This window comes from Danio rerio, chromosome 12, assembly GCF_052040795.2.
Source record: "Danio rerio strain M-AB ecotype USA chromosome 12, GRCz13ab, whole genome shotgun sequence".
NCBI classification, from domain to species: Eukaryota; Metazoa; Chordata; class Actinopteri; order Cypriniformes; family Danionidae; genus Danio; species Danio rerio.
The window spans coordinates 37,578,874-37,590,868 of NC_141032.1; the positions used below are offsets into that span (position 1 = coordinate 37,578,874).

The 11,995-nt window shown below is 37.3% G+C and overlaps 2 protein-coding genes across 4 annotated transcripts in view; one reads left to right on the forward strand and one right to left on the reverse strand.

The window, feature by feature from the left end:
• syt15 (synaptotagmin XV) overlaps positions 1 to 11,550 on the forward strand; it is an 80,980-nt gene extending 69,430 nt beyond the window's left edge. The window contains exons 9-11 of one of the 3 annotated variants that reach the window (XR_015504380.1): positions 9,025 to 9,177; positions 10,019 to 10,165; positions 10,306 to 11,005. The gene's annotated coding sequence lies outside the window, so the exon portion shown is untranslated. Of the gene's footprint in view, positions 1 to 9,024; positions 9,178 to 9,561 lie in introns of all 3 variants that reach the window. The other 2 variants (XR_015504379.1, XR_015504378.1) reach the window with 2 other exon arrangements.
• On the reverse strand, positions 1,501 to 8,291 carry si:ch73-127m5.2. The gene is made up of 4 exons (NM_001278598.1): positions 8,167 to 8,291; positions 5,624 to 6,306; positions 3,428 to 3,557; positions 1,501 to 2,511 (listed from the first exon to the last, which is right to left on the reverse strand). Exons 2-4 carry the CDS (start codon positions 6,261 to 6,263, stop codon positions 2,100 to 2,102), a joined length of 1,182 nt encoding a protein of 393 aa, NP_001265527.1. The 5' UTR covers positions 6,264 to 6,306; positions 8,167 to 8,291; the 3' UTR covers positions 1,501 to 2,099.
• Positions 11,551 to 11,995: the final 445 nt, after the last annotated feature.

Consider the following 11,995-nt stretch of genomic DNA (forward strand, 5'->3'; position numbering starts at 1 on the left):
CCACCACTTACTGAAATGTTCCTACTGTACCAATAATTTAACAGACTTCAAAATTAAAAAATGCTCCACTAACCCTTAGTAAACTACATGTGCACAAAGTCAATTCACTACAAGTTCAGTCATACGATTAACCAAAATTGTGCAATAAATCAAAATTTGGTTTTGATTTTGGCCTCCATGATTATGAAAAACAATAGGGATATAAGTTCAATTGTGTCCCACATCTCTAAATTTCTCTACATTGATACCTCCTCAAAGCCCAACTGCATTAAAATCATGTAAACTGACTTTTTCCAGCATGGGACGTGGTTGTTATTTGTATTATTAAGTGTTTATTTTATATTATTGAGTACTTTATTCATGTTTTTAAAAAGCGCAAAAAAGAATTTGTGCTGTTCAATGCATGTGCTCCAGGGATGAAGGCCTATGTTCCCACTTAAGGCAAGAGCTAATCTACGCCCTTGCATCTCATTCATTGTATTTGGTCTTCATCTTCTGAGGTGCAAGTAATTATATAAGAAAAAGGCCCACAATAGCTTCTCCTAACAGAGCAAAATCCATTTTTCCTTTTTGTATTTGGTGCCAGTTTATCAGAAAGATGAAATTGTGTTCTCTTTGAGTCATTGAATGGAAAACTGCTTGATTTGCGCCTGCTGTCTTGCAATGGTCAATGTGACATTGCACACATTAAAAATAATAGTTTTCCAAGATGACACCGCAATGGGGGCTAGCTATTTAGTAAACATCATTCCCCTGAACCCAAGAAGCACATTAGCAAATAATGCTAGACGTTGGAGCCAGAACAACCAGACAGGTCAAACTCAGCTCTATTACCTTACTCCCATATGAGTTACAGCACCTGTAGTCAAATCTAGAGTCAGCTTGTTTCAAGTGATGATAAACCACATTTGACCATGCCAATATGGCAGACGGCTTATATATAGTGGCCCATAGTAACAACCCCTAATGAGGCATCTATCTATTGACCTTATTCTTCAATGCGGACTTGCACTCGTCATTTGTTTTTCAACTTCCGATTCAGCCGCCTATGGGAGAAATGACTATGAATAAGAAAATGCAGAAGACAGTCAAACTACTGTACTTGTTCATGGCTATAAGGACAAAGCAGAATAACATAATAAGAAAATATCAGTTTGCAACATCAAGCAGAAGAACAAGCTGTTTTAATGTCTAAAAAGAAATGAAACCGGAAGTCTCGACCCAAAAAGATTCAAATGCTGCGCCCGCTCGTACGCAAAGAATAAGGTCGATATATTTCTAATGTTTTGGATTTTGTTGCTTCTGTCATATGGAAAAATTCTACCAGTGATTGCTTCTTTAAAAAATTTAAGAAGCACTTTCTGGATTCATAGCTTTAACATTGCGAAATAAGTAACGGTACAAATTTTCATAATTACAAATATATTTGGTATGTTTACAGCAGTTTATATTAGAGTGAATAGTTTATGCAGCCAATAAAAAGGAAAAGAAATGTACAAATCTCTTTAAAAAAGTAATGCTTTTAATACAAGCATTTGACGAGCAATCTGCAAAACTTGCCGTGTACGTTACAGCTGTTTGCACAACACTACATATCAGACACAAACAGAAAAACCCAAATAAATAGTGTGAAATAATGTCCAAGAGAAGATATGTTCTTACTCAACCTAAATTACTCGGAGATTGTATGACTAAGTAAGATTAGGTAAGAATCAAAGAACATATCAGAGATAAAACTCTTAAATGAGACTAACAAAGTTCATGAGAGTACAACATAGTGCTTGAAATGAAAATAAAAATCTGCTTGCATGCTACTTTAATAGCATACATTGTATGTGTACATTTGTTCTTTACCACAAATGATAAAACAAAAAAGAAAAAACGAAAAGGACATGCGATGGAAGGTTTAAATAAAAATAAAAAAACCTCTGCCAAACACTGTCTCAAACCCACAGTAATCTGGGGTTTTAGTAGTCTCGATTACCCAGAAAATAACTAGATATATTCAGTCTTGAGAGAAGGTGAGAAGTCTAATGTTTATAAAACTAAAATCTTCTATGAAAACTCAGGATTCACAGTGTCTCATCAGGCATGCGATGTTACGCAAGACCTGTATTGGTTGTGTTAAGTCCACTGGATATAGTTTCATATCCTACGGAGACGAGTGTTAAAACGCTGCTTTCCATCTCTGTGGACTGCTGAACTTCAGGAACAACTGAATCCATCCTCATTTGTTTTCCTTTCTTCCGTCCCCGTTTGCCCTTTTCTTTAGGTTTGCCATCTTCTGTGGCGGCTTTGGGCTTACGGTTGCGTTTTCGGATCCTTCTCGCTGGAGGTTCCGGTTTGGGGTCCGTGTTCCCCGAGAGGATTCGTATTTGTCGGTCGATGACGCTATCTATGATATCAAGAGCTACATCCATCATCCCATTACCAAGGCCATGCGTAACATTGGAGAACAAGCGCGTATTCAGAGGGTCGTTAAAAATCTTGCGCATCTCCTCAAGATAGTTCCTGTTTAAAAACATTAAGAAAATAAAAATCCGTTTTAGAATCAAAGCAGAAGCATTTAGGCTGCATTTACACAGCAGGTCACGATGGTCAATTCTGATTTTGTGGCTGTATCTGATTTTTTTTGATGACCTGCTAACATCATTTTAAAAGTGACTCGTATCCGATTGTCTGTATTTACATGGCACAGGGCAAAAGGTGCAAAAAAAAAAAAAAAAAGAGCGAGCCGGATTGACAGCTGATAATAACAGAGCGCTCCTTTCTCCGTTCCTGTATTTAATCTCTTTGCAGTGTTTTATTTTTTTTATTCTTTTTGACAAGTTGTTTTACTATAGTTTATCACAGAAAAGTTCTCATTTGGCCCTCTTCTTTTAATCTAGGCCTTTTTAAACCCTTAGGCATCTTAATGTAATGTCCATGGTGTGATTTATGCTAGTTTTAGTCTAGCCTATATTGGTTGAGCATGGTGGACGGTCTCTCTCTTTCTCGGTAACATGCTTGAATACTTGTGCTATATGACAATATAAAAGCTGTTTAAGTCCTAATATTTAAGACTCAAGGTTTGGGACTCTGCTGAAGTCTGTTCTGAAATAAAAGCGTCAGAGTTTATGTCATTCGCTATCTTTTTTAATGACGCACAACTCGCATTGATGTGAAAATCCGATCTACCTGCTTACACTGCAAACATGAAGACAGATCCGATTCATATTGAATAAATTTCCACATATAAACAAGGCCTGAATCTGATTTGAGTAAATCAAAATCTGTGTGATTTTTTTCCTGCTTACATATACACGGGCCATATCCAATCTGTGCCACGTTGGAGAAGGAAAAAAAATTGGAATTGGGTCACTTGAAGTGAACCATGCAGTGTAAATGCAGCCTTAGTGGTCTTTCTGTGGGCCATCAAATACTTTACCTTGTTTCAATGATTTTTGACCAGTGCTGCACCTGATTCGTTTCAGGTAGCAACTGTTTTGCCATATTCTCGTAGTCGACATACTGCAGTGCAAAATCCTTCATGTCCTTGCAAAGAGCCGCTGTGTCACCTGAACAGAATAAAAATAGATTTTTATACAACCTTATGTCCAAAATTCATTCATGATATTAAATGGAGAGTTTGCTTAAAATGGAAAATCATAAATTACGAACCCTCATGTCTTTCCAAACCCGTATGACTTAAGGCTCTGATTTACTTCAAGCTAAATCAAAAGGAAAAAAAGGTGTGACATAGGCCCAATTCCACCCCTTGGCCCTTACCCTTAACCCTCGTTTTGCATTCATGTGAAGGGGTAGGGGTGTCCCAATTCTCTTTAGCTTGAAGGCGTAGGGCTAAGGGGAAGGGCTAGATACCCCTTCAAACGAACATTTTTCAGGACCACTCGAAACCAAGGAGTTTGAAAATTTCCCATAATACACCATCTACAACAGCAGAATGGCTGCACACGGAAGTAAGGAGATGCACAAATTAGTATTTCTTTGTCATTATTACAAATTTTTACAACAAACAAGCACATGTTTTAATAACTTCAAAACTGCTTTCCTGTTTTACTTAAAAATATGCCAAAATAAAAAATGCAAAATTTTGCGAACTATAATCCATAATAATAACTCCTGTATAGCAGTCCTAAAACATTCTGTCACTCAATGACTCTTGAATACCCTGTCAGAAAAGTCTCGTGGCTGGGAATGACCTTTTTGCAGTGTCTGCTAAAATGTTAATGTTGTTTTTGTGCGTTTACATAGATGATTATGGCCACAGTGTAAATGCACAGTACAGTTATGATCTTCTTGCCACATTATATCATCATGATAACATGATATCGTTGCCTTCAGTGATTTCCTAAAGATAAATACAAAAAATTAACGCAAATAGAATAACTACAGCAGTTGCGATCTTCTGATCTCATATAAAGCAAGAGATTGTGATGACATCTGATGATGTGGGCAGGTGTTGTAGTGGTGTCCCATTTCTTAGAGGTATATTTTGAAGCCCTTCCCCTTCACACTCTGTTTCAAGGGCCAAGGGGAAGGGGTACAAAATACTTTTTTTTTTAATAATTATTTTTTAGTGGTTTTCACCTTTATTTTTAGGACAGTGGAGATATAGAGACTGGAAAGTGTGGGGAGCAGAGATAGGGGAAGGATCAGCAAAGGACCTCAAGACGGGAATCGAACTCGAGTCGCTGCGAGCACCTCGCTGCTATGTGTCGACGCACTAACCACTAGGCTGTTGGCACCGACAGGGTACAAAAATTTAATTGGAATTGGGCCATACACAAGACCAAATGCTAAGGATTTTTTTCTAAATAGTTAAAATAACCATTAAAAACAATTATTTTTGTAAGGAAGGTAATTAACACATATTGGTAAATAGAGTTAATAAACAAACTTTTGTTAAAGCATTTACTGAGATGAAATGTTAGTGATTGGATGGGTGTCAGCCCGATTGGGTATCTTTACATGGACAGAGAAAAATTAAAACCTGTTTAAAATAATTTAATTAAAATAATTAAGACCTACAACACAATATTTCAGCGAATTTAAGCGTTTTTAAGTCCTAAAATTAATATTATTTTTTTAAATTAAGACATAGGCGGCACAGTGGCTCAGTTGTTAGCACTGTCACCTCACAGCAAGAAGGTCGCTGGTTCAAGTCCCGGCCTTGCCAGTTGCCATTTCTGTGTGGAGTTTGCATGGTCTCCATGTGTTTGCGTGGGTTTCCCCCGGGTTCTCCGGTTTCCCCTACAGTCCAAAGAAATGCTCTATACGGGAACTGAATAAACTAAACTGGCTGTAGTGTATGATTGTGTGTGAATGAGAGTGTGTTTGGGTGTTTCCCAGCACTGGGTTGCAGCTGCAATGGCATTCGCTGCGTAAAACATATGCTGGAATAGTTGGTGGTTCATTCTGCTGTAGGCTGAAGTAAAATGAATGAAAACTTAAGACTTTTTAAAACCCTGCGGATACCCTGATATCATTGTGCAAAACTAATTCAAGTTATTCTAAAGAATCCTAAGAATTCTGAAGCACCCACACTTTTACTTTTAAGTCATACGGGTTTGCAACAACATGAATTCTTAACGAGTACATTTAGTACATTTCCCAGACTTACCTTCAGTTAGTTTGGAAAAAGAACTGGACACTGCTGTATTTGTGCTTGGTGAAAGTCCAAAAACATTTAGAGACTCCAAGAGAGTTTTCTTACTAGCTGGGCCTCGACTCACTCTGGTGTAGGCAGCCAGAGATCGAAGAGACATCTTCTCAGGAGGCTCTAGTCTCCTCTTCACCTCCTCGTAATGGATCTGGTACTTGCGAGCCTTTGAGCTCTTCATGTTCGGGTCCAGCAGGGAAGCCACCTCTGCAAACGGGACCTGCAGCGAGTTCACAGCACCACCTTGAGACGGTGCAGCGCTTTGGCCTTCTGATGGACCTTGTGTTAACATGTGGCCTTGAGGTGGAATATGAGTCTGCGCTTCCACATGGACTTGCGGAGGAGTCTGCAGATGCGGAGCAGGCTGGATGTGCGACTGAGTCTGGATGTGAGTTGGCATGTGGACGTGAGACTGCATCGTGTGCGGTACAGCCTGACAGGAGACTTCTTGGGGCAGCACATGCTGTGTGATGATTTGGGCGATGTTTTGAGGTTGTGGTTGGGGCTGGTACATGGTTATAATAGGGTTTGCGACTGAGACATGGACAACTTCGGTGTTCTGGGGAACAGCAGACATGTGCATTCCTGCAGACGGATCCATCTTTTCCTTCTCACCAGCACAATTGTTTTAATGAAATCTGTATCTGTAACAAGGAAGAAAATAGATATTAAAATATAAATTATACATATATTAAATATTTTGTATGTAGTTTTATATTTTATAAGTAGTGGTTAATAAGGGGATAAAATAATTCAAGAAATGTTATTGTACTGCAATTTATTGACATGTTTTTTTAAAAATTACCCAAATAAACTCAATAATCGACCAACTGAATGTTCAAATTCATTCATTCATTCATTTTTTTTTACTTAGTCCCTTTATTAACCCCGGGTCGCCACAGCGGAATGAACCGCCAACTTATCCAGCACATGTTTTTACGCAGCAGATACCCTTCCAGCCGCAACCCAGCACTGGCAAACACCTATACACTTGCATTCACACTCATACACTATGGAAAATTTAGCTTACCCAATTTACCTAGAGCACATCTTTGGACTGTGGGGAAAACCAGAGCACTCTTACGAAACCCACGCAAACACGGGGAGAACATGCAAACTCCACACAGAAATGCCAACTGATCCAGCAGGGGCTCGAACCAGCGACCTTCTTGCTGTGAGGTGATCGTGCTGCCCACTGCACTATGGTGCATGATACTGCACCTTTAGTAAAGCTTCAGGCAAGAAAAAATAAATATATATTTATATTGTTTAGGTCTGATAATTGGTTGTTATGTGTTCTTTTAACAATCAGTATTTATGGCCAATTTAACACATTTAACTAATTTATATTTACCATAGTCTGTTTACAAAAAATAAAGGTTTTAATTTAATGATGTTTTAGTTTTAATAATTTGTAATTATTATTACATTCTACTGAATGTTGTCCCTGTGGGTTGTTGCAACCGTCCTCCGCTTTCAGTTGCAACGTTTGACTTTGTATATATTGTCATATCTATATAGCAATGTGGATGGGTGTCTGATAGATGTGGGTTTATAATATAAAAAATTGAGTTTCTTTCACATAAAAAATGTCTCTGAGAAACTAAAGGAAATTCAAAAAGTGTTGCAATTGTCCCCACTCTCCCCTATATAACACGATATTGGAGGAGGTATAGTTATTGGGGGAAATAAATAATGTTTGATTACGTATGGTTTTCTTATGTTTACACCACTTTCATGTGGTATGTATTGAATTTTAGTTGCTAAATTCATAACATATTTATAGTATTAATTCATTACATTTAAGCCACAAGAAAAGTAGGTATTGCTTTTATTGTCACTTTATAATTGACTTTCAGACAAAAAAGACATTTGTTTTTGTTATTGTATTTATTTCGCCAAAGTTCATACCAATTATCGCCAAAGTTCATACCATAAAGATGTTTTGATATTTTATTTGCACAAAAAAAATCATTAATACCGATACAAAAATAACAAAGTAAAGAGCATGCATTTCGATCTTATTGTTGCACTGATGATCAAAACTTAAACATTCATTAATATTTGGTCGACAGGAGCGCACATGACGTTTTTGACAGCGTCCCATCAGCGCGAGACGGCTGAAGTTTGGAGCGCGTGCACGTGAGCGCGCGACGGTATGTTTCTTCTACACACTGCGTTAAACAACACAGTTCATAAAAAATGGGGTGCAGAATATGCTTTTGGCAAAGTACAAGTATGTGATATAATGTTATGTTTACTTCGCATTTTGAGAATGCATATGTGCATAAAGTGCACAAGTCAGTGCTGATTTGAAGAGGACAGATAATCTACTTGTTTTGATGAATTGTAGGACAGGCCAAAGCCACCATTATGTTTGAAACGTGATATTCCACCGTATTCATGTGCTCAAAAGAGTCCAAAGCTCGGTTATATTTGGACTGTTCTGGTTACGAATGCCAACCTTCAATCGGACACAAGTTACTGACAGTATTCTTACTTACCGCTCAATGGTTAGAGTCGTATTTAAACCTTACTGATCCTAGAACAGTCCATGGCGAGCCGATCGAAGGTCCCCTTCTTCACCGATCCTATTTCGGCGGATTGCAAATCAGCAGATGAGGCACAGACGCCATAGCTGGCGGAGCTCGAACGCTCATTGGCCAAAGTCACTGTCGATCATATTCATCTTTAGTGCTTATTCGACGAGGCATGTGTCAGTCATGTTACGTCAGAGTAAAGAGGTGGAATATCCGGAGCTTAAAATGGATGGACGCGAACAAAGCTTTATGTCTCGCTGTTTGTTACACAATGTTATTGACAAATGTATACAGTGAAATTGGATGTATTTGCATATCTTACGTCGAAGTGGTGTATATAATTCCTGGATATTAATCACTTGCATTTGTGTCAAGTTTGACATGAAAGTAACGTTAAATGTTCATGTTTAAAACAATTGTTTTTGCCCCTAGAAATATATTGACGACGGCCTGTTTTTCTTAATGGTTACAGAAAATACAAAATAACAATATAATAATTATTTTTAAAGACACTATTAATTGTTAGCACTAGATGGCGGTATGTATTTTCAAATGGCTTCGTTTCACCACCTCTAATGATCTCATTAGATGCTGCCCATCACAAAGCTGGCCTGTACCCTAATGTTTATTTGCGTTTTCAGCTAGTTGGACAATTAGTCTTAAGTGCTAATTATTAAAGCCAAACCCATTATCTTGATAATTTAGCCAGTGGAAGAGAGCTAGGAGAGCTGGGAGCTATTGATGAGAGTAATTGTTTAGAGAGGTCTCTGTGCTACAAGAGGTTGTGTTTTTCCATTTTTCTGTTGTTTCTTCCTGACGCAGAGAAGTCATGTATCTTCCACATTATCTGTTGGTCACAAATGAAGTGTCAGCACAAGAGACACTAGGGGACCAGAGATGAAGAGACGGATGTAATATGTGCTGGAAAAGCAGAAATATCTCCTTCTTCAGCAACCTCTGCATCAGATGTGCCAGGTCAGATTGACAGATGAATAAAAGGTCTGCCAAAACTCATTATTTTGGTTGTATATACCCAAGATATGAATGTTACATGTTTTACATGCCTATTACCTGCATTAAATACTTGCATTTAGGTGTGCATTTTCAAAATGATTATTATTTATTGGTTTGGATAAAGCATTTGTAATTTTTGTTTGATAATTTTGAAGACTCTGGTGCTCTTGTAAGAGATTAGCTGCACTATCTATCTATCTATCTATCTATCTATCTATCTATCTATCTATCTATCTGTCTGTCTGTCTGTCTGTCTGTCTGTCTGTCTGTCTGTCTGTCTGTCTGTCTGTCTGTCTGTCTGTCTGTCTGTCTGTCTGTCTGCACATTGACAATCATCTGTAAAAGCCAATATAATTGCACAGAAGAGTAAAAAAAAAGGATCAACACAAGTAACCCCAGCAAACAATCATGACGAAAAATATCTGGTCCTTGGCAGGTCTTAAAATCTGAAAAATAAAGCCTTACATGAACAACAACACATGACATATTGCACATTGTGTCGTTCACAAAAATAAAGCCCATAGGTGTGAAGCTTAGAACACCCACATCGTAATTAAGAGCACTGCTATGTGAAATGATTTTAATTAGATGATCATCATCAAGTGTGAGCATCTCTAGAAATGCAGATGTTTTGGCAGTTTGTTGCTCTGGAGTCTTCAGTATTAAACAATGGCAAGGAGGAAAGGCAGTGATCTTGGAGAATAACTGCTCCTGCCATCAATCTTTGAGGGGTAATGTGGCCATTTCCAGGCAGTTTGAAGTCCATAATTTAACACTGAGGAAGTTTGTTTATTCAAAACAGGCACCAGTATTCCCCTGAGCAGACCACCAAGCAAATTCAACCCAAAGATCAGACTGTGTAATGCTCAGAAAAAGGGTCAACAAACCTAGAATTTCACAGCAGACCACAGACCACGGTGGAGATGTTTGATGAAAGCCATGGCGCAAGGTAACAAATACTTAAATTGCTGTAATTGAGTAGTTTTTCCTCAGGAATTGTTATTTACTGAGTAGTTTATGAACTTTTACTTATCCTTGAATAGATTTTTAGTGCTGTATCAGTACTTTTGCTCCACTATTTTCCCTCAGCCTGCAGTCAATACTTTATTTTTTCCTCTCTAAGATGATACGCTGAGTGGAAAAATCAGTCCTGTGATTCACGTCCAACGAAGAACGTAAATCGCATCATACTGAACAACCTCAAGACATGGCTGCTTTAAAAATGCAGCAAATCATCTGGAAACATTAGTAGGCATCAGTAGACATAAGTGTTCAAGAAGATGTCCAAAATACTTGCACCCAATTACCCAGAGACTGTTTAGACTGCATGCCACTGATGAAAAGAGAAAGGGTGTTTACTGTATGATCACTGAATTCACCAAATGGCCTTAAACAATAACTAACCTGAGCATGTCAGTCATTGGGTCTACCATGAACGTCCCTGTATACCAATGTGTTTTAGAGTCAAATGAGACCCTCTGTCTGATAGCTAAATCATGGGTCATGCAACAGGACCCAAACACACTAGCAAAACCAAAAACAAAATTACTGAAAATAAGGGTCCAGAGCTCATCCAGACTGAAATGCTGTGCAGAAACAAATGTCTACAAACCTCAAATTACTGGAGCAACATCATAAAGGGGAACCAAAATTCCTTCAGAATGATGTGAGATGTAATGTTGCAGAAAATGATTACTTCAAGTAACTTCTTAAAGTGGATTGAATCTAGGCTGTCACCCATGGCTTTTCAAGTCTTTATTTTTGTTAAATAAATACGGTGCAAAATGTTGTGATGTTGTTCATATGAGTTTTTATTTTCCACGTTTTAAGACCTGCCAAGAACCAGATCAATTTTATTATGCTGAACTATGGATATCTTAGTATTGAATCTTCCCTTTTCTCCCGGAAGCTTTGTGTGAATTATACAAGTAACTTTCTTTAAACTGTAAAAAAAAAAAAAAAAAAATCATTGCAGTCTTTGAAAGCACAATGAAGTGTTATCATTTACTTCACAGTTCCTTCATAAAATATGAAAAGGGAATTGTTAAAACTAATAAATTATTTTTAACAGACTTTGCAGAACTAGAAAAACATGAGACAAATTTTCTGCAGCAATAAAATGGACATATTTAATATTACTATAATGCACTGACCTTAGGGCAGCATTTTGAAGCAAATTTTCTCATTCATTTTTATTTGAATTTTTGCCAAAATAAAATAGTTTTTATGCATTGTAAAATTGCTTTGGTCAGATATGATTGTGACAATAGTTTCATGTTAAAATACTAATTGCAACATTATTTTCTTGACAATAAAAACATAAAACACGAAGCCAAACATATTTCTGGCTCAGTTTTTATTGTGTATCATTTAATTAAACTATAATCAATCAATCAATCAATCAATCAATCAATCAATCAATCAATCAATCAATCAATCAATCAATCAATCAATCAATCAATCAATCAATCAATCAATCAATCAATCAATCACAGCGATTTAACTACCTTTATTACAAACAGGCTCTGTTTTATAAACATTTTAAATTTATAGAAATCACAGAGAGTTGTAACAAATATTTTAATCCCAGTTTATTTACAAAAAAATGTTGTGTGGACATGTTCATACATGTTGTTATTGAGACATGGCACCTGTCGATCAATTCAGTAGGCATGGAAAATCGCACTTCTATGTCACGTTGCGGCCGGCCTCATAATCACTGGGATTTGAATCCTATTTTAATGTCTGGGACTTGAGACTTGTTGTGTTTATATCACTC